The 23,706-nt window shown below is 34.9% G+C and overlaps 1 protein-coding gene across 2 annotated transcripts in view; it reads left to right on the top strand.

Moving 5' to 3' along the window:
• EDIL3 (EGF like repeats and discoidin domains 3) overlaps window positions 1–23,706 on the top strand; it is a 390,073-nt gene that overhangs the window by 352,202 nt on the left and 14,165 nt on the right. For both annotated transcript variants that reach the window (XM_037142971.2, XM_037142972.2), the window contains one exon: window positions 12,323–12,478. In XM_037142971.2, the coding sequence (XP_036998866.1) occupies window positions 12,323–12,478 (156 nt within the window). The remainder of the gene's footprint in view (window positions 1–12,322; window positions 12,479–23,706) is intronic.

The raw sequence follows: 23,706 nt of genomic DNA, 5'->3' as shown, positions 1-23,706 counted from the left end.
GCACAGACCCGTGGTTAACATTATCATTCTTGGGTTGGTTGGGTATTGGTCTTATGATATTTGTTGGGTTCATCATGTACTATCATCTCAATATAAACACAAAATTTAATAAAATTCAAAACTTATTTATGGTTTTAAAATTCTGGAGGAAATAAATAATAGAAGAGAAAGTCCTTAATCTAATTAAGTATATCTTTTAAATTATCTATATGTAAAAACATTCTCAGTGCCAAAAGGTTAACCACATACTTTTCATGTCTGAGTTTTTATTGTAGGATTATCTTTATTAGTTCCATCTTGAAAATATAACCACAGTAGCTGTTGTAACCTGAACATTTTAAAAAGGAATATGATATTTCAAAATTATTTCTCGTGATTTACCTTCAATGTCCCCAACAACAGTGACATTTCTTGTTCCTAAAGCATAATGACTACATGACAGTTTGTGTTACTTGTTGTTACTTTTTTAAAAAGTATTACTTTGCAAAAGAGCAGTAGCAATCCATTGCTAGGCCATGTTTTGTTTGTTTTGTTTTGTTTTGTTAAAAGAGGATATTTAAATGTAGTAAATTATATGTGTAAATTGTATCTGTCCCAAGTGTCCCCTCTCTCCTTAAAGGGACTTTGAAAAATAACATGTGTTGATCCTATAGTTGATCTGTTTACCATACAGATGTATCAAAGCTTGTATTCTCATTCCAAAACTAACTAAAAGTTACTTCAACATTCTTGTGAAATGTCCCAGATTTCTCCATGTTGGGAAAGATATGCCAAGATAACTGCTTTCAGTACAACAAGCTACAAAATCAAGAGACAAATCTTCTGAGCGTTTATGAGGATGAATAGTATTTTTATCATTTTTGTGTTTTTATTTCCTTGCTGATTGGTTTTATTGTAAATAATTTTCTAAAATTATACTTATGGTGTCATTATAGCTACTAATTTATGCATGATTTCTCTTTTCTTTAAATCAGTATTAGATTTTATTAGAATATCTTTGGATACCAAGATCTTTCAGTGCTTATAATATTAGAAAAAATGGATTTTACCTCTAATTTCTGTTTATTTCACTTCTGATTGTTTTTTTGCAAATTATAGTTAAAATATAGTTTGTGTCTGAAGTCTCAGGTGGGATATTAGAGACAGCTTTTGCAAAGATGTTTAATCACTGGGGGATGTCTCATGAAAATCATTTAATCTGTATGTGTGTCTTCAATGAAGTGAGCTATAACTGAGGGAGAGTTTAAAATTTTAATACATATGCAAAAAATTAAATAAGTTTAATATAGTGAGTTTGTTCCAAGTGATTTATTAATTCCATAACCTAATTTAAGACTGTGGTTTGTAAGCTATTTTAAAGTAATTGAAAATATAGTGCATGAACAGTTTTAGAGTTAAAGAATGAAATTTTTTTAAATATGAGATTCTTTGGAGCTGATTGCTCAAAGAAATGAGCAGTTGTTCTGAGACAAGCATATGTATAACAGTCCTATAAATATAGTGTCACTGCTGCAAAGGAAAGAATGAGCATCTTATTGTTCATGTGAAGTCAAGAAGAATATTATGTAATGAAAGGTATACACTCTGTATGCAAGCCGTAACATTACAACTTTTAGGTGTATTCTATTTTGAGCTTCATTATAGATATATCCAGGCCATATTGTACTGTGGGACTTAATTAAAATAGGTTCATTAGATAGCATTCAGATTTTACCAGCATCCAGTGCCCAGTTTTATATTCTGCCACTTAATTAGCTCAAAAGAAGTTGACACTGTAGTCAGGAAAATAAATGGGAAATAATATTGAGATCTAAAGGAGAAGTGTGACGAGAGTGGAGTTTCGTGTTTACAATAGCTGCTCTTTCTTTCCACTTGGGAACAAATCAAGTGAAAATTACCATCAATAACAATGAAAAAATATGGATAAGATATTTATACCATGAACAAATTAATATAAATAAATACAACATGTAGATTTTATGGTTGTTCAATGAGGAAATCTTTAGCCATGGCCTTTAATGAGGCTCCATCAGAAAACAATTATAATTTGTGCTGACCGGGGTTCTGATGAACTACGTAGCCTGCCAAATCCTCCAGAGCTGGACTTCTCCTTCTTATACAAACAAAATGCTGCAGTGTCCCTGACCATGCACTTGAATGGAAATAATTTTTATCCTTTAATCTGTACTATATATATACTCTGTCCTTTGGACAAAAGATATTTTTTTAAAAGTTGCCCTTTAGGGCATTCCGCTTTCTGTGTCAATGGTTCTTAACCTTGTAATCCAAAGGCATTTCTCTTCCTGCTGGGCCATCTCCCTGCTTTCCCCTCCAATCATGTCAGAACATGCTGACCTGGACTGTTTTTCAACTGTTGACACTGATGATACAATTTCCCAAAGCAATTTCAAATGTGTACTTCACGTCTTAGTCTTCAGAGGCTATGCCCCTTTCCACTTCCTTTTGTAAGGTCAAGGAGAAATAAGTTAACAGCTAGATTTCTTTGCATGTTGTGTTCTTTGTTGTTGTTTTAGCCTAAAAATCAATCACCACAAAATGTGCACATATCCAGTTAAGACCAAAAACAGTAGAATTAAGGCTTACATGGTCTAATGAAACTAAATGATGAATGGAACTCTACAGATGATTTACAAATTATGAGAATGGCAAAGTATTATATTAACATAACATGCATAGTTCTTCCAGCAAGCATGGCATATAAAATTACACTGTGCATGCTGTCAACTTTCCTACCTTTTCAGGGTGTCTAAATATTTAAAATTTGCAATGTTATTTGCCATCACTAGAATGTGTATTACTCTGTGGATGTTTTATTTTCAGACTTCTCCTGATTTTTATCAGTCAAACAATAAGATTTAAGTAAATATGCATATTGACATATTTTTGTACAGATATTTTGTGTTTGTAAATGTCAGTCTGTAAAATATGTAATAGTTAAACAAAATACAAATGCCACCCTGGCTGGTGTGGCTCAGTACATTAAGCACTGGCTTGTGAACCAAAGGGTCATCAGTTACATTCCCAGGCAGGGCACCTGCCTGGGTTGTGGGCCAGGTCCCCGGTATGGGGTGTGCCAGAGGCAACCACACATTGATGTTTCTCTCCCTCTCTTTCTCCCTTCCCTTTCTTGAAAAATGAATACATAAAATCTTTTTAAAAGTACAAATGAGAGAGACTTCCGCCAAGATGGAGGCATAGGTGGAGACGCAGGGCTTTCTCGCACAACCAAGTTTAGAGACAACTAAATATTAGCAACAGAAAACACAGCCAGAACACAGAAAATTGAACTTTTCAGAAGTCTGATAACAACAAATTTTTCAGCCTGACCAGTAAGAGGGGCGAAACCAGCAGCTGGCGGAGCAGTGTTGCACAGGAAAACTCGGTCAGACAGACTCAGGCGCACTCGGAATCCAGGTGCAGGGTTGGACCTAGTGAGCGACACAGCGAGCGACCTCCGTGAAACAGCGAGGGAGCAGGGCTGTGGGTTGACTGTGGTTGCACATTCGTGTGCTGATAGACAAGCAAGGGAGTGGGCGATTAGACAGGACCCAGCAGGCCCCCAGCAGCAGCGGAGGGGGCCACCATTTCCCCTCTCTGACCCCGCCCCCACATACAGCGTCACAACCCAGTGACCTGGGAGTCCAAGGCTCTGCTCCTCATACTTAATGGGCACGAACAGACCAAAAATGGCTCAAGAAGATCTCAAAAGCCCCAGAGCCCATAAATCTAAGCGACGAAGAAATAGCAAAACTCTCAGACGCACAGTTTAAAACACTGGTGATCAGGATCCTCACAGAACTGTTTGATTATAGCCACAAATTAGAGAAACGTATGAAGGCGAAACTAATTGAAATGAAGAGAAATGCACAGGAAACCAATAATAATGGAAAGGAAACTGGGACTCAAATCAATGGAGTGGACCAGAAGAAAGCAAATAATGGCCAAACAGAAAAGAGTGAAGAAGCAAGGATTCAAAAAAATGAGGAGAGGCTTAGGAACCTCCAGGACATCTTTAAACGCTCCAACATCCGAATTATAGGGGTACCAGAAGGGGGAAAGGAACAGCCACCAGTGGAAAACTTATTTGAACAAATAATAAAGGAGAATTTCCCCAATCTGGCAAAGGAAATAGACTTCCAGGAAATCCAGGAAGCTCAGAGAATCCCAAAGAAGTTGGACCCAAGAAGAAACACACCAAGGCACATCATAATTACATTAGCCAAAATTAAAATGAAGGAGAAAATCCTAGAAGCAGCAAGAGATAAGGGGACAGTCACCTACAAAGAGTTCCCATCAGACTGTCAGTGGATTTCTCAAAAGAGACCTTCCGGGCAAGAAGGGGCTGGAAAGAAGTGTTCCAAGTCATGAAATCCAAAGACCTACAACTAATATTGCTCTATCCAGCAAAGCTTTCATTTAGAATGGAAGGGAAGATAAACTGCTTCTCAGATAAGATCAAATTCAAGGAGTTCATCATCACCAAGCCCTTATTATATAAAATGTTAAAGGGACTTATCTAAGAAAAAGAAGTTAAAAAACCATGAACAGTGAAAGGACAGCAAACTCACAGTTATTAAGAACCCCACCTAAAACAAAAGCAAACTAAAAGGATAGTTAGATCAGGAGTGGAAACATAGAAAGGAAGATCTCAAGGAGGGTTAGCAACAGGGGAGTGGGAGGAGGAGAAGGGGGGAGAAGGTACAGAAAATAAGTAGCATAGACAGTAGATAGAAAATAGATGGGGGGCAAGAATAGTAGGGAACATATAGAATCTAAAGAACTTGAGACACATGGTCATAAACTAAATGGGGGGGTAATGGTGAGGACAGGGGGTAGGGTGTAGGGGAATGAAGGGGGGGAATAGAACAACTGTAATGGCATAATCAATTAAAAAAATAAAATAAAATAAAAAAGAGGCTGGGAGAAGGGAGGAATGGGGAGTCATTGTTTAATGAGTACAGGACAGGGTTTCTGTTCGGCATGATTGATACATTATTTCATACTATTTTCTGTGGGTATAAGTAGATAATAAAATATTTTGATAAAAACAAAAAAATAAAAAATAAAAGTACAAATGCCTTTGATAAAATTACATCAATTAAAGGAGCTATCAAAGATATATGGTGAGGTCTGTCCAGAAAGTATCCAGCTGTGTGATATAAAAATAGAGACATTTATTGAAGAAGATACAAGATACAAGAAACAAGAAACACTGTACACAGAACAATGACATCTTAGTCTTCTTCAAACCAGGCACCTTGGGACCTCACACAGTTCTCCCCAATGCCATCAGCTGCCCCATTTTATTTACCTGAATCTCTTCAACATTCTGAAGTCCCTGCCCTTTCAAAGGTGATTTTAGTTTTGGGAAAAGCCAGAAGTTGCAGGCTGCCAAATCTGGGCTGTAGGGAGGCTCAGTCATCTGGATGATTTGTTGTTTTGCCAAAACACTCTGCATGAGAAGTGATGCATGAAGGGATGCATAAAGCTGCCAATCACCAGTTGTCCATACTTGTCCATGCGGCTTTCTTAGTCATCCAAATAGTTTCTGCCGTGGAATTCTCGAGTTTAATCCATAATTTGATACGGATTCTTTGTTCTACTCACTCAGTTATTTTGAATGTGACAGACACACAGTGCACATGCTCACTCAGTGGCATCTACAGCCCCCAATGAATAGTACAGTGAAGTCATCATTGTTCATGCATGTGTGTTTTAGTCCACTCTCCTTGGATGCCAGGCTGCATCAATGCCCCACAAACCATTCTCATTTTAGTAACAATGGCTGCATTTTCAAGTGAACAGTCAACCAAATTCTGAGTATGGAAATACCTGTGAGTTTGATCACCAGTTCAATGAATCTTTAACCTTATAAAAGATTCTTACACAGAATTTTTACCGAGGCTGTCCTCCCACTATTCTAGCAAAAAGCACTGAATAGCAAACTATTTCAATTTCTACTTTGTTATGTCATTCTTTTTTAAATTACAAGAGATTTTTTTTGGCTTTCTACTTCATTTGAATTTTTGTACTGCTGTAATTAAAGTATTTGAATAACATTTATTGGATATCATCATGCTGTTTGATCAAAGACTTTCATTAAGTCTCCTTTAACTAATTAATAATGACCCTATCAATTTCAGACCTAATTTAATTAGCCACTGTTCTGAATTCTTTTTCATGAAATATGCCAAAGTTTCCAGCCAAATCAAAATTAGTCTTAAAGGTAAATAAAGGTGTTAATTTGTCTCTCCAAGGGTGATCTTATTTTTGATGAACTCAGCAGAAAGTCACTTTCAATAACTTTAAAAAATAGCATTATTCTTTTCCCTAAAATTTTTCCAACTTTTATATTTTTAGACACATTTCACTCTTTCTGAAATAGAATTTAGAGAAATTATGTAAGAGTTTACCTGTGAGCTTTAATGTCCACTTTAGTTATTTATAATTGTTTGATAATAATTTTTAACCAATTCCAAGAGTGAAACTTATATAGAATATTACAAAGATCTCCTCATTAAGAACACAAACTCATTATTTTTCTATTATGTATCATGATTTAAATGCATCAATCAATACAAGACAATAGAATCTTTATAATGTTATTTGTTAACTCTGAATGTGTTTATAATTTTTGTTGTTTATTCCTTTTAGACATCTTTGGGATTTGATGAGAAAATCTTGATAGATGGACTTTCATTTAGAACTATTTTACACACAAACTTTTAGTGAAGCCTGGTTGATTTTCTCAAATGTTTTCCCGAGAACTACATTAGGAAAGTTCATCTGGAGCTGACAAAGAAGAAACATGTATTGTTTTTTATAATGAGAAATATTATTAAAGTAAAATTATGAAATGTTTATAATTATCATGCTATCTCCTATTCTTAGTTAAAACATGCAGTTGCATTACTTGCACAATTCTAAATAAACTTTTCAACAGTTAATAGCATAAGCTGACAGCTATCCTGGGGCATAGCTCTGCTGATATGTGGCATTGTTCATGCTATAATTGCAAGTAATTTTGAAGCATGGAATTACCTCAGGTTTGAATTGAGGGCAGATGATGCTGGATATCTGGAATCTCTACAATATGCCAGGTGTCCTACAAAACGCACTCCTGGGTGATCACCTGAGTTTAGAAAGCTTATTTATGGCACTATACACACGTTATATGTGGCTTCACAAGTAAAAGGCACGCTCTAAAACACCAATAAAAGAGTAAATTCCAACACCGCGGCTGGTGTGGCTCAGTGTACTGAACCCTGGCCTGCAAAGCAAAAGGTTGCCAGTTCAGTTCCTGATCAGGGCACATGCTTGGGTTGCAAACCAGGTCCTTGATTACTAGCATGTGAGAAGCAACTGATTGTACAGCAGTGTTTCTCTCCCCCTCTTTCCCCCTCCCTTTTTCTCTCTCTAAAAATAAATAAATAAAATATTAGAAGAAAAAGAACGGTAAATTCACTCTATTCTTTGAAAGGTTATTTTATGTTATATTTTTGCATGTGTTTTAGTGGTCATAATTTTTTTAATTTAATGCAGAAAAAGCAATTGCTATATTAAATGTTTTTAAATATTATTGCAAGTTAAATTTTTTATGAATGAAGGAATGCAATGATGAATTCAGAAATAAGTATGTTTATCAAGCCCCCATAATATTTTAAGGTTTTGACCCATAACCTTAGAACTACAAAAACATGTCAGATACAGGGGCTGGTAAATATTTTATAATAAGATGATGACATTAACTAATAGGTGCAAATGAATACTAAAAGTATCTACAACACCTGATAATGAACAATAATGTTCAAATGCCAAATACAATAGTTACGTGACTTAAAGTAGCTCAGATTACGTACAACTGTCTTATGTAATATTGAGATGAAAATTCTTTAGTAAAACAAACACGTTGTCTAAATATTTTACCCATAATTCTATTTTTAAGTACTATATTATTATATTAGCTTTCAAGTTATACCTGTTTGTTAGATCTCCATGGAGATCTAATATTATAGATCACCATGGAGTTGTAAAATCCAAAATAACTGATACAACATAAAAGCAAAAACTATAGCATTTCAGATGCAGCTGAGTGGCATATTTCTGTGATAAATCTCTTTGGTCTTTTTGTTAGCTTCCCTGCGTACTTAATTTGTCTGTATCATCCTTCATTTTCCTCACCCCTTTAGAAACATTTCCATGAAACTCGGGACTTTCCTAAATCCTCCCTCTCTCCTTTCAGGGAGCCATCTGTCAGGGTGGTATGTAGATGTCTGAAATGTAGCTCATCTTAAACTTTCTCAAACAAATGCCCTCAGTTATTCTATACTGTTTTTCTAAGTTAAACACTCTCAAAACATTTATGCTTTGCTAAGACATTACAGGAGGTTTTACATCAAAAAAGTTCTATTCCTACATAATTATCCTGCAATAAATTTTTCTTATACATCATTTATGCCTCTCTCTATATGTATCTCTCTTTTTTCGCTCTTGTAATTAAAAGGAAAAATCACTATAATTTGGAATCTAATTTTCTCTTCCAATATTATTTTTGAACCATTTCCCTACTGTAATGTAATCTTAATATTCAAATGAAGATACACAAAATTCCACACAATTAATTTCATTATTTTTAATTAAGCATTTCACCCATGAATGACAATTTCAGTTGTTTCAAATTTTCTCTACTTTAAGTAAAAATGAAATGACCATTTTTGTATATATACTCTGAGAAGGTGGACAAAATACACTACAATCAAGAAGTTGCTTCTAGGAAAATCTGGCCCCTCAGTTTCCTTATTTCTATAATTATGCTTCTAATAAGGTGCTCTAAGACCAATATTAGATTATTTTCCCAGATTTATTTACTCTTTGTTATCAAACTCTTGTACAGCCCTGATTATATTGTACATATTATTTTACACACTTAACCACTTTTAACTCATCTAATCTTCATAGACCCTAGGAGGACTATTATTCTCGTTTTTCGGGTGAAGACACTGTGATGTAGGGAGGCAAAGTAAGTGGCTCCAGGGCAGGCAGCCAGTCAGGGCAGAGCCAGAGTGGGAACCAGACCATCAGCTCCACTGGGATGCGCTGCCTCTCACAGTCTCACTGCTGAAGATCAAAGGAGATTTTAACTAGTTGCCCTCCCAGTAAAAATTGGTTTTTATCACCAAGGCACTTGTGTTTCCTTGACCAGTAATGTTATCCTGAATAGTGAAACACAAGAAAAGCAGTTAGTGTTTTCTGCTATGATGCATTGGGGCATCTTTAGCCATAGGTTAATTCTTGTCTGTAGAATATGCATAGGAAGTAGTTTCCTCTCAATCAAGCAAAAACCTTTATTGAGGGACTGTAACACATGCAAGGCATATTTAGTACAGATCTGGGTACAAAGCACAGTGCACCAAGCCAAAAAGTCTACCCATGTGCCAGCTCAGCGCCCTAAATGACCTGCTCTACTTGAGCCAAACCTTGGGAGGTGAGGGTCCAAAACAGCAGAAAGCCTTTTGTCATTTTGACCGAAATGTGTGCAGTACATCTTGACTCAGAAGTTCTGCAAGCACGCAGGGTGGTCTGGGGATAGGGGTAGGCATAGGTCCAGAGGAACAGGCTTTTCTCAGATCATCCTGCATGCTGAACATGAGGGTGACATCTCCGTGAGTGTGTCTCAGAGTGAGATCTCTGTACCCTCTGTTGCAGCAACCTCATGTTAAGTGTGGGATGCAGATTATTTATGTACTGAAAAAAAGGTTTGCTGAGGCATGGTATTCTAAGTTTAATGTAACAAATTTTAGGACAAATTCCAGCTTAAAACAGATTGCTGACTATTTAAATCAAGAAGTTGACTTAACTGAAAAAAAAAGAAAAACAGTTCTAGATTAAAAAAGAAAAGAAAACTGGAGAAGGGGAGCAGTTAGAACAGGAGAAAAACATACCTATTAGAGAGAGCCAAGTCACACAACTTCAGGAGAAAACATCTCCACCCGCAGGAAACCCAGCTGACTTTAAGAAATACCGCTGAAAAGGAGAATGCTATAAGACTCCTCATTACCTCATCTTAGCTAATGACTGATAGAAATGTATGGATTGAAGAATACAGCCCTGGAGCATTTTATATTCCTGTGGACAGTTTGAGTTCCTGTGTGTTTACAGCCCTGGGAAGCAGTGGCTCAGAGTATTGTAAGAGTTTTTTATTTGTTTGTTTGTTTCTGCTGTTTTGTTTTGATTTTTGCATTTATTAAGTGTTAGCAACATCAAGAGCACTTTGAAAACCAGAAGCTATGCCTAGTTATCTCTGAGCTTTAGATCTGGATTTTGGACTACAAAAACAACCCAAATTTTTAAGTCCAGACAGCTGAAGAACAGGGTGGAAATTCATGCTAAAAGACAGGGCTGCTCTCCCAGTATGGTAAAGCCAGGATTTCTTTGTGTGGGGGGTGAGGTGGGGAAGGCCTACAGTTGCTGTATGTTTGATGAATGTGGTGAAAAAGCTTTGAGATTCCTCAGAAACTCCTGAAATAGTCACTGGGAATGGGGAAAAATCATTGTCTGAGAATCTATATATATGGCAGAACTTTGAATCAGAAGGACATGCATTTGAATCGGGGGTCCTTCCTTTATTCGCTATTTATCTTTGGATCACACATCAAGTTATATTAGACTTCTATTTTCCCATCCCTAATGTAAAGAGAATGCCCTATCCTCCAGGGTTGTTGAGTGAATTCAATAAGCACATACAAGAAAGCACTTTGTATAGTGGCAACCACAGTTTCCTTCCCAGGATATAATTTTTCCATCCTGCATTGCTGTTGGATGCACAAGGATTCGAGATGACATAATATAAGTTCGGAAAATGGCAAAAACAGAAGCGCAGTATTTTATAGTATTTGTTAAACTTTCTAAAAATTTTAATAAAGCATTAAGGGTGGTTTTCTGTCTTAATTCATTGTCCAATTGAGCCTGTCTTTAATTAAAAAATGTTTCAAAAAGTGGACAAAAATTTACGTGATTTTTAAAAAATATATGTGTTCCTAGGCTGTGACACATTGGAAACTTCTATCATATCTTTATTTGATGAGCATCACTAAATATTTTCTGTTCAAAGCACTCTGCTATCTTCTCATCCGTGACCTGTATCTGACCCATGACTGTCTATTTGTGACTAAGTACATCTCACAGGATGGAGAACCTGAAATAGAAACAATAGGACATAGTGGTTAAAAGCCACCAAGGTCAAACATGGGATCAAGACAGTTAAAGATGATAAGATCAAAGATGTAACATGGCATTCAGTCATAGGAAGTAGGAGGAAGTCGGTGGCTATTGTCCAAGGAGAAAGGAAGTCATAGATCAAGAAACTAAAAAGTAAAAACACAAGGGTCATTATAAAAATTGTTCACATGGAAACAAATTTTTCTTTTTTAAAATTAGCATCATAAGAGGTAAGAAAAAATGGATGAATTCAGGAATAAAATGGGAGAATACAAAACTGTTCAATGTTATGTATTCTTCTTTGATAAAAATCATCCCTATCTTTTGTATTCAATTACATTTTTATGAATTTAATGCTTACTAAACCACCATGGGTCTTTAAGCACACATTTGTCCTTTAATTACATATTTTGCAGGAAAGAAATACGTCATGAGTACAGATCTCACAAGTCGTGGGTGCATGTTGTAATCATCCTTCATTTCTGAAGAACACTTGACTTGCTCCTCAGTGTTTTCAGAAATATTTTCCTTGGACAATGATTACTATTACTTTATTTCATATAACTAAACTGCTTAAAATTCATGGAAATGGAGTTGACTTGTTATTTAATGTTTGATGATGAAACATCTAATGTCATTTTTGTGTCTGGTATGTACACAGCAATAATTTTATTTTTATTATTATGAATTGACCTATAAATTTAGCAAATTAAATTATAATGCAATTTCTGAAAGATAATGATCAGTCTCAAAAAGGTTAGCTTGCCGGTTCTGTACTATCTCAGATATACAAAACTGCACAGTTGGATGAATTAGTTTAATAGAAAATTGATTGGTATACTGAAATGACCATCTTTTTATTTGAAAATGTTCAAAATGATTGTTCAAGTTTTAACCTGTTTACCCCAGTGGCAAAATAAAAATTGCAAGCCAATAATTGACTCAGTCATCAGTTTAAAGTTGTAAACAGTTAATGGAATTTTGCCTTCAACATATGTGTTTCTTAATCTCCTGAGTTAAAAAGACGTGCACATTTGTAATACACTCTATTGTGGTATTTAAATTATGTCTTTTCCTTTTTTAGGTAGATCTTCTGGTTCCTACCAAAGTGACTGGCATCATTACACAGGGAGCTAAAGATTTTGGTCATGTACAGTTTGTAGGCTCCTACAAACTAGCTTACAGCAATGATGGAGAACACTGGACTGTATACCAGGATGAAAAACAAAGAAAAGATAAGGTAAGTCGCCCATCTGGTTAATAATGTGCAGAAGTGGAGGATCACACTGCATCCACGTTTAATTGAATGAACTGATTATACACACGTAATGAAAATAATGGCTACATACATTGAAAAATGTATATTAGATAAAAAGATTTAAAGAATAGTACTGTAGCCCTGGCTGGTGTAGCTCAGTGGATTGAGCACGGGCCTGTGAACCAAACGATTGTGGTTCCATTCCCAGTCAGGGCACATGCCTGGGTTGCCGACCAATTCCCAGCAGGGGACACATGAGAGGCAACCATACATTGATGTTTCTCTCCCTTTCTCCTTCCCTTCCCCTCTAAAGATAAATACATAAAATCTTTTTTAAAAAAATAGTACTGTAAAGGAGTTTATAGTAAAATAAGGTAATGATGAAACCTGTAAAAAGAGAAATTGCTTTATTAATAGCAATTTTCATATTATCAATAATCTAATATCTAAGATTCAGCTTATATTTACCATAAAGCACATACAAATACTTATTGTTTCAACATGTGATACTGGTATTTTTATTATTAATATATATCAATGGTACCAGAAAAGAATGTTCTTTGGAGAAGAGTATTTCAAATGTTAATTTAAAGACTTTTAAACATTTGAATTTCATTGATTATTTTGATAATTAGGAATTTTAGAAATATACAAATTTTGACTATTTTACTAGTTCATTAAAATAAAAAGATAGGCTGTTTCTTTGCTCAATTTTTAATGGTGCTTTAATTTATTGATTCTTTTCATTGTTGACCTGCCTAAACTGTTTTAATATTATAATAGATATATATTAATGTACCATACGTTTCTATACTATACAATTTCTAATTCTTTAAGGTTCTTATTTTTTTGAAAATCTTTTCCTAATATCTACTAGTCTGAATTTCTATGGGACCCTGAAGAATGGAAGTACTTTGGCATAACATCAATAACAAATTGGGTCAAATGTTAAAATATGGCCTCAGCTGGACTAATAAAATTGAAATTAACTCATTGCTTGGAGTATTTTTGCAAAGAACTCTTGCTTTCTGAAGACATCAACAGAAACCAAATCTCTTCATTCAAGGATTTGGGTGAACATGTAACACAGTTGTATACACATTAAATATTTCTGAGTTAAGGATAATTTTTTCCATTTTATGAAGCTTTTTTAGTCCCTTACTGTCATTGTATTTTTAACCAATAGAGAGCTGGGAATATTATTTTCAAGTATTCATGGAGAAAATTTATACATTTTTCTACAAGTCCAAAGCCCACAATGGCTATTTAAGTGAATCAATAAGTCTGAATTCACTTCACACAAAATAGGCTTTAAAGGAGACATGATTTTAGGTTTAGATTATAAAAGCCACATCTATTTATCTTTGAACATCTTAGAGCAAGCCTAGCTAGCATCTAGATACATTCATTTAACACCTCAGAATACACACATATTTTACATTTTACCATCCGAGAAGCTGTTGTATTTTATAATGTCACCATTTAATTGGGATTACTTATTTTCTTGAAGAACATAGAATCATGACATGTTTCATATTGTTTCATATTCAGGGACATGTTAGGTCAAATTAATATTGGGCATTATGTAAAATTGCCATCAAATTCATTTTTGAGCTATAGACAGATACCTGCCATCAGTTATTGAAAGTAATTGTTTCAGTTCCTGTCTTTCACCTTTTACAGGAAGCATTCTGATACATAGAGAATAAATATGGCCTATAAAATGAAGATTTTTAAAGTCATGCATTATATAACTCTTGAAATTAATTTTCTTTTTTCTTTTTAATTTTTTTAAATTTTTATTGTTTTTCAAGTAGTTTTCTGCCTTTTCTCCCCATCACCCCAGCCCTCCCCACCTCCCTCCCCCATTTCCACTCCCCCTTGTTATTGTCCATGTGTCCTTTATAATTGTCTCTACAAACACTTCCCCCTTTTCCCCCATTATCTTCTCTCCTTTTCCTTCTGATCACTGTCAGCCTAATCAACAAAATGAACAAGCAAGAAAAGCAGAGCCAATGACATTGGAATTGAAAACAGGTTGAAGTTAATTTTAAAGTAGATAAGTATTAAAAGTACATCTATAATATTGAAATCCTTACATAGGTTATTTTGGAAAGAGGTACAAAGAAAAATATGGTTTCATTGTAATAGTGACATATTTTGGCTCTATATTTACCTCAAGCATGTGATTTAATCATTATATGTGAATAATTTTCATTTTTCCTTAATAGACTAGAAATTTGCACACAAATTCATTCTACTTTATTATCTTAGTCTGAAATATATGTAAAACTTTTGTGCCAAGTTGGCCAACTTCCTTGATAGTGTTGTTCATGTGTTTTATATCTTTACTGATTTTCTACTTGTACAATCAATTACAGAGAGAGCAATGTGGAAATTTCCAACTATAATTGAGAATTTCTCCATTTCTCCTTATTATCGGTGGTTGCTTCATACATTTTGAGGATCTGTTAAAAGATGTATGAGCAATTAGGATTGTAATGTTCTCTTGATCAAATAATTCCTTTTCATTCAAAAATGACCTTCTTTATCCCTGGTAATATTGTTTGCTCTGAAATCTACTTTGCCAGTATTGATAGAGGTACTCCAGCTTTCTTGTGATTACTGATATGTTGGTATATGTTTTTTTCCATCCCTTTACTTCTAACTTAATTGCACTTTATAGTTGAAATGCGTTTCCATTGTGCAGCACTTAATGGACCCTCCTTTTTAAAAAATCTAATTATCAATGCTTCCTACTAAAGTATTTATATTTGAAATGAGTATGGATATAATTGGGTTTCCATATAACATTTTGCTATTTATATTCTACTTGTCACATGATTTCTTCATTTATTTCTATTTTTCTGCCTTCTTTTGGATTAATCCAACTTTTATTGGTACCATAATGTGTTGTTTTTTGACTTATTTGCTATAACTTTTTTATTTATTTTAGTGATTGCTTTAGGATTACATTTTAAATTTATCAAGTCTACTTTCAAATTAATATAGAGCCACAGAAAATTACCTCCATAAAAACAAACAAAATAGATTATAGCTATAAATTCACATTTACTACAACACATGATTTTGATCTTGACATTTCCAAAATAAGCCTTATCATAAAAACAAGAAATGGGCTATCACTAGGAAGTAAGACAATTATGAGTGTGCATTGACACATTCAGTGGAAAAGACACGAGCCAGAATTCTCATTTGAGACAATGTCACAGTGTCATGTACCCAATATAAAAATTCTGAAACATTAAACCATTAAAACATTTCAATATTATAAACTGAACAACTGCTTAACTATTGGTTTTAAAATCAAATTTAGCCAGTTTGCTTATAATATTCTATCTAAGTCAATGTATTGAAGAAAAGCCTTAGATAAGTTTACTATGTATTACTGAAAAACTAACACTGATAAATTGTACAAAAGAACATAGCAGTCACAACTGTAGTAAAGAAATACTTTAACAAGAAACTACAAGGCAGACAGCTCCATTACCACAGAAAAAGGAATTTTATAAAATAAAGGAGAAAATGCATTGCACACTTTTTGAACACTTGTGAATATGGGCTTTTAAGTACATGTTTACATACGTTTATTTACATATACATATCTTTTAAATAGCCAAATAATTATTGTGCTTTGTTGTTACTATTATTGCTAGGCATTTTACCTATAATCTAAAATATCCTTTAAAGATGTTCTCTTCTTTAGAGGGGCCCTAAACAACTTAGCAATTAATTTTTTAACTTGAACAAGCCATCTTCTATTGATTCTAAGTATTATTTGTGTCTGGTTTTCCATGGTTACTTTCCACGAGGAAAAAATGTCCTCATTCTTCACAAGTACAAATTCAACTTCAGATTTTTGTCCTAATAAATAAGTGAGCTGAATGTATCTAGTCAGAACATGTGCCTATGAGATGTTTTATTGATGTGCATTTCAAAAGGAAATATTTACAACGTTCTCTAATTCCTCTATTTGCACCTTTCTGTTTTTTGTTGTTTGGTTTTGTCTTTATGACTGCTTGCCTTGATAGATTTTGAGGGTGTGGGTGTGGAATCTGATGTAGATCCAGAAACAAGATTATTACTTCATCAAAACAATATCAAAATAATAGCAATATTATAGGTTTACCGTAAGTGGCATAAATGAAAAAAAGTATGAATGACCTTTCTGTTTTTCATTAGTCATAACTGACTAAGCCTCAAGAAAGCAGTGCCATGGAAAAATTATACACATACATACAAGTGTCTAAATATAAGCATGAATATGTGTGTGTGTACTTGGATACCAAAAGTCAATGGCAAAAAATAGATGCTTTGTTCTTTTCATTGAAGAATCAGTTTTTTACTATCCTTTCAGAGCTTTCACAGGAACTGCAAGTTACTTTAGTATTCTATTTTTGACAAAAATCCCACATTAAATTTTTCATAATTGAGCACCTGGCGATAATGTCTTATCATAGTCCCTACATTCTTACTTTTTCTCTTTCTAGTCTACAGTACATATTTGCTAACATTTAACCGACTTTCACATTTCTCCACAACACGAATTCAGATACATTTTTTGTTTGAAAGTCAAATATTCCTTTGCTGTGATGAAAGTGACATTTGTTTTATACTCTTGGAACTGTTTTTTACTGCAGTTAGCAGGAAAATTGCAAAATTTGACAGACACTTTTAGCATTTCATTTTTAAGGTTATAAGCCAAAGTAAAAACAATCATAAATTTCAGGAAAGTATTTATATGGAAAAACTAGAAATTAAGAGAGATTTTTCACCCAGTGTATTAGTCATAATATCATGATGTTTAAATAAACCTGAATTCACACCATGGAAGCTTTCTTCTTTAGCAGGGAAAAAGCAGCTAATATTATATTTTGTTTTTCTCCCTAAAAAATTATCCAGGATTTTGCCCTGGCTGGTGTGGCTCAGTGGAGTGAGCTCAGGCCTGTGAAGCAAAGGGTCACCAGTTCGATTCCTAGTCAGGGCACATGCCTGGTGTGCAGGCCAGGTCCCCATCAGGGGACACATGAGAGGCAACCACACATTGATGTTTCTCTCCCACTCTTTCTCCTCCCGTTCCCCTCTCTCTAAAAATAAATAAATAAAATATTAAAAATAAAAAAATTATTCAGGGTTTTTAAAACATAAGTCAAAACGATACAACTCTGAATTCTCCAGAAAAGAAAAACCAAAACAGCATTTCCATTAAGATTTTGTTAGACCTCAAAATTAATGACATATACTTATCAAGCACAATCTATAACACCTTGGGGAACTCTCTAATTCAGTAGTTTGCAAAATCTTCTAACACTCATGCAGGAGCTTACTAAGAAATACAGATTTCTGGGCCCTGCCTTGGATTCTGGGGAGGAGCCAGGAAACTAAATGTTTCCAGAGGCCCCAGCTTATTTGAATAATAAGCAAGTATAAGAAAGATTACTCTAATTGACACCAAAACCAAAAGCAAGTTTTTGAAAAGCAGTGTAATTTTGTATATTTCTAGGTCAAAATGGAATATATTGTAATTCTTTAGGACTTTTCTTGGCCTCTAATTTGCCAATAGAAGTCAATATGAATCAATGTCTCCAACAGTAAGTTTAGATTTTCATAAGCTTGCCAATTCTCTTATGAAGACTAGATGGTAAACACACATTAGCTTTAGACAAATTTTAAATATAAATGAAAGATTTAGTAGTTAGGAACACAGATCAGTTATTCAATCACATGTTTAGCAGTCAGATTGTGTCTGCTCTATGCCAGATTTAGGGGGGCAATCTTCATATGACACAAGGGTTCCAAGAGCTCCCAGTCTAATGAGGAGCTCAAGACAGTTGGGAGAGCCATGTCTTTCTGTCAGCTTGTTTGGAAGAATCAAAATATAACCTGCCCAGTGTATTAATCTGATAAGACAACTCAAGGAGAGAAGTAGAATGTAGGTTACGTCCACTTCATAAAAGTCCGTGAGTCTCCCATGGCAAAACAGACTTCCCGGTCCTTCTCCACTGCCTGTCTTTTCTCAGCATTGATGTGAACACTAGAAGCAGCAATGTAACAATTCTCAGCAAATTTCTAGAATTGTATTATAAGATATATTCAAATTCAGTAGTAATTACAGGTGCCACAGAGCATCCTGCCATTGCTGCTAAAGCCGTCACCCTCCATTAGCTGAAATTAAATTTGAATACTGGAAACCTGCAAAGTCCAGCTCATCAGTGAGGTTGACAGAATGAGAGGTCAGTCCGGAGTCAACAGCCATGCTGTTCTTTCAAAGTTTGATCTGGCTCAGAGACTTCAAACCTGAAGAATTGCTTTAGAAGAAAATTGGAATCTCCAGCGGCAATCAATGAGGAGAATGCCAGTAGGCAGCAGATGAAAGGGGGTGAATTAATCTTTCAGGTTGGAGAGGCCACATGTTTCTGAGCAGCCAGAGCAAGGAAAGATTCTCACCATCTTGCACGGATACCATAAGTTTCATGCACGCAGTCCTGTTACTGTTTTCCAACAAGGCAGGGAGGGAGAGAAAAGAAGCTGCTTCTCTGAAAGCAGTTTTCTGTAACTAACTGACTAAATGAAACACTCCAATTCAAAAATAATGAGTGAGTTGTTGCCTTATGTGATGGAGATTTATATGTAGCCACAGTAGAGTACTTAGATTAGGTATTTGGTGAATGACCATTAGAACTAAGTTAAGAAGACAACAATGTAGTTACAGACTTTTCTTAAAATAAGGACAGTTTTATTTAAATAAACAGCATCTGGCATCAACTGTTACTTGGAATTTTATCTGCTTCCTTTCTAGCTGTAATTCAATATTATGGGACCTGACTAGGATCTGGTTGTTGTAAAAAAATGAAAATTGCCTATATTTACATAAATGTGGCTGACATTTTCATTTTTTAAAGATTTTATTTATTTATTTTTAGAGAAAAAGGAAGAGAGAGAGAAAAAGAGGGAGAGAAACATCAATGGGTGGTTGCCTCGATCATGTCCCCTACTGGGGACCTGGCCCACAACCCAGGCATGTGCCCTCGCTGGGAATTGAACTGGTAACCCTTTGGTTCACAGGCCTGCACTCAATCCATTGAGTTACACCAGCCAGGGCTGTGGGTGTTATTTTCAAACTCAGGACACAACCTGAGAATGTTGCTAATTTGACCTAAACTTTAATGAAGAACTCACTCCTTTTCATTTTAAATTACAAGGTTGGGCAGAAGTAGATTTATAGATATTTATATGGAAAATAATACAATCATTAATACATAATAATACAGAAATAAACTTTTTGTCCCCCCCACACACACAACTGTAAACCTACTTTTGCCCCACCCTGTATATTAAATTAAATTGCCCTGCCAGGAGTAGAGAGAGAGATAACCCTTAATGTCCCGATTCCAGTTTTAATGCAGCAAAAACTACATGAAATTAAAAGATTTTTAAAAAGTGCTGTCCTAGAGGGTAATGTACTCATCAAGACTGAATGGAACTCTGCTAACATGGAGAGGTATTTATTGAAAACATGTAAATAAACAAGTTCTGTTATTTTCATATATATAATACCAACTACAGAACTCAAGGAAATCCTGCAATTTCTTATTTAACATTTATAATTCAAACTTTTGCCAAAAATAGCATGGGGATCTATAAGTTTTGCTAAGATCTCTTAGCAAGAAGGCCACAATGTCAGGAAATATCCCAGCGTAGAATTTATACACCAAAGTCAAAGTTGTTTGCAGTTTTAGATCTGCCCATTGGATGGGGAAAGGATAATAATCAATCCATTGAACAAATTTACACTTGGAAAGCAACACCTTGGTATCAGTGAGTGGGGAGATGGCAGTAGTTAAGATACACAGAGAACAACACCACACAGACTCCCCGATCAGAGCCAGCGGTGGAGTAGGGTCTTGGGGTCAGAAACAAGGCAGAAGACTGGATTCAACTTCAGAGGCAAATAGACAGAACTGCATTCATTTTCATGTTGAACATGAACTCCAAATGCCCTGCCTACCTAAAGATGTCTGTTCCTGAACCCAGGGTCAAAAAGGATTTAAGAACAGGAAAGAAAGAGAAGAACAGGAAGCAGGCTTACAGGACAGAGGGGAGCAGGGAAAAGATTCGTAGTTTAAATAATTACAATGGAAGAACTGAGTGACCAGCTACAGACTGGAAATAAAACACAACCTAGAATAACAGACTGGCCACAGAAACAGTTAGAGGCCATTGCGTGTTAAGGAGCTCATTAATTTTAAGAAGTTGTTTGGTTTATTTGGAGAAAGAAGTAGAAAACTAGTTGTCTTTTTTGATGAATTGATTTTGAAGTTACTAAGGAAATTTTTGTATATTATTTATATTCAATAATGTTAAAAATTAGAAATGTGAGATATATGGTTAATTCCGGGCATGAAACTTTTACATTTCTTAGATGGAGTTTGAGTTTTTTAACCTTTTTATTTAAAAAATCAGGGGGGTGGGCTGGGATGGGAGGAAAAAACAGAAAACTATACTTGAAGAACAATTAAAATAAAAAAAATCAAACTGCTTGTTGAAGTACACACTGTCAGGTAGTAGGAAGAAAGTGAACATCAAGCACAAAATCCATAAAATTTCAGTTTGGGAACAGATTGGGACCAAGGAAGGTGAAATAATTCTCCTGCTCTTATGACTCCCATCTAGTGACAAATAACACCCCAACACAAATGCCACGAAACATCATTCTCCGTACATTTATGGAGAAAGGAGAAAATGATGCAGGGAAATGCAATGAGTAATGATTACATGTTTTTTCTTTGTGTTAATTATTTAATGTTCAAAACCCAAAACTTTTTTATTTTCAGAAAATTTGATAAACTACCTAAAATAGGATGCCACATTGTTTTTCTAGTTAATAGATGCGTTTCAGGAATTTAAAAAAAAAACGTATGTGAAAAACACAAGAAATATGTTACATAACAGTGTTCTTAAAGTAAAATATTTGTAAATAAAAATAATATTTTTATGATTGCATGCCTTATGGACTTAACTATTCAGTGCTCAACTGCCAAAAATCGTAAAATGTCTTAATTTTGTCTTCTTAATTAACCATCAGTCATTAGAAATTAATGAAAATGTCTACATTGAAAATTCTGAATCTCACACTTACGACTGACTTACATGTTCGTAGATACAATTACATAGTAAGAGTGTTCCCCAATGGAAAAAAATACTCATTGTCTTACTTAGGCCGTCCTTGCCTTATTCCTGTGAGGGACCAACAAGTGTTCACCCAACTATGACCCAACGCAATGATGAAAACTGTTAATGCATAAAAAATGTTGATTTTTGATAGGTCCTCAATAAAATCATCAAATTAATCATACTTTAATAACTTGTTTAGAATTCAACTATCTTGTTTATTAAATAGCAGTAATGAACACAATAAAGAACGTAGATAAGAAAAAATTTTAATATTTCTGTTAAAAAATTTTTGGAGGCCTACTATGAAAAAGACTACTTGATCAGTCTGCGCATGACAAGAACTATGTCATCATTTTGCTGTAGAAACGACGCATCGACCATTGGCTAGAATACAGAAAAAAAAATATGAGCCCATTTCATTTCTAAACAAATACCAAACAACTAATATTTTAACTATTTAATATAACATACTTTGAAGGTGAAAAAATCTCCCAAGAACAGTAGTTCTGTACGGTACACGTGCTATTTATACTACCCACCATCACACCATTAGCTGCAGGAAAAAAGTCTTTACACTTTCAAAACGAGTTAATATTCCACTCTTTTTATGCTTTTTCATAGTTTAAATCTGAGAAAGAATAAAAGATACTTGTCACAGTTCCACGTTTATGGGAAACTATAACAAGATTTCTGACTCTGCCACACCCTCTAAGGGACGGATGGAGAAGTGATTCTGGTACAACAGTTCCTTTTATTGGATTTCCAAATGAAATTGCATTAACACGTATGGAATGCTCTTGAGACACACATTTGTTTTAAGTGTGTTGAGGGTGTTATAAAGCTTATGGTGTAATTTAAGACACAAAGCTGATTTTAAAAATAACTAAAAAATAAAAGATCAATCCAGTGATTATACCTGCATGAAGGGAATTCCTCCCAGTTTCTCTGCAGCTGAGAACAGATGACCAACCCACAGAAGACAAAATGCAGAAGTTAATTCCCCACTTTCCAATAAAGCTGGGAACAAAATTAATGCTATTCAGATAAATGAAATGTTAAAGAGTTAATAACAATTAAAGAAAGGTATTTTTCATAAGAGTGAAAATGTTACACTTACATGGCAAAATAGCACTTTTAGTTCTTGTTTTTGGGAGTTCATCAGTACCTATAAGTAATAACAAAGTTGACATTTCCCCCTGATAGCAATTATATTTCAACAATTAGTATACCCTCAATTCACTGAAACAAATGATCCAGCATTTAACTCAGACCAAAGCAGAGTTTGTACCTGCTCAGCATAGGGCTAGAATTCCTTATGCTCTTCACAAAGGATTGTCAGACTTAGCAAGGAAAACACAGGACACCCCGTTAAATCTGAATTTTAGATAAACAATAAATAATTTTTACTATAAGTATACCCCATATCTTATATCTTACAACCCTGTGCCATTAAAGACCTCCTAGATCTTCCAACTGAATCAACTGGTCTCCTAAGAATACACAGGAGAGACGGTAAAGGAGAACGCTTTCCTTCTCTGCCGAGGCAAACACATGTAGACACACACACCCACGCACGCCATGTCAGCTCAGAGCTTCCCCTCTGCCGCCTCTTCACTCACCTCCAGAAATGCCTCCGCCACTCCCAGCACTCTTTGCTCCTCAGCACCAGTTCGGCTCAGAAACACAGCTGAATGTTTAAATCACTGCTGGGTTCAGACGTATGTCTCTGTACTAAGTCATTTCTGACCATGATTGTGTGAAACCTTTCAGAGAAATGGAATGACAACAAGGTTTCTGATCTGGGGTGAGAATTATCAGAAACCATGTTCTCAACTGATGTAACATTTGCAATATCTACTCTGAAGGGGTATGAAAGATTGTTCTGATCAAATACAAATGCCCAGTGTGATTTAGGAAGTTCTGAGAGATGTGCATTGGACCTCAATAGAGAGGCTACTCTGCACTTTCACAGAAAAAAGGAAAGGCATTTCTGCATTACTGATGTTATGCTAAAA

Source organism: Artibeus jamaicensis, unplaced genomic scaffold (assembly GCF_021234435.1).
Source record: "Artibeus jamaicensis isolate MK-2021 breed Jamaican fruit bat unplaced genomic scaffold, CSHL_Jam_final contig_373, whole genome shotgun sequence".
In the NCBI taxonomy this organism is placed as follows: Eukaryota; Metazoa; Chordata; class Mammalia; order Chiroptera; family Phyllostomidae; genus Artibeus; species Artibeus jamaicensis.
The sequence above is the reverse complement of the archived record's forward strand: the minus strand, read 5'-3'. Positions and strand labels throughout refer to the sequence as shown.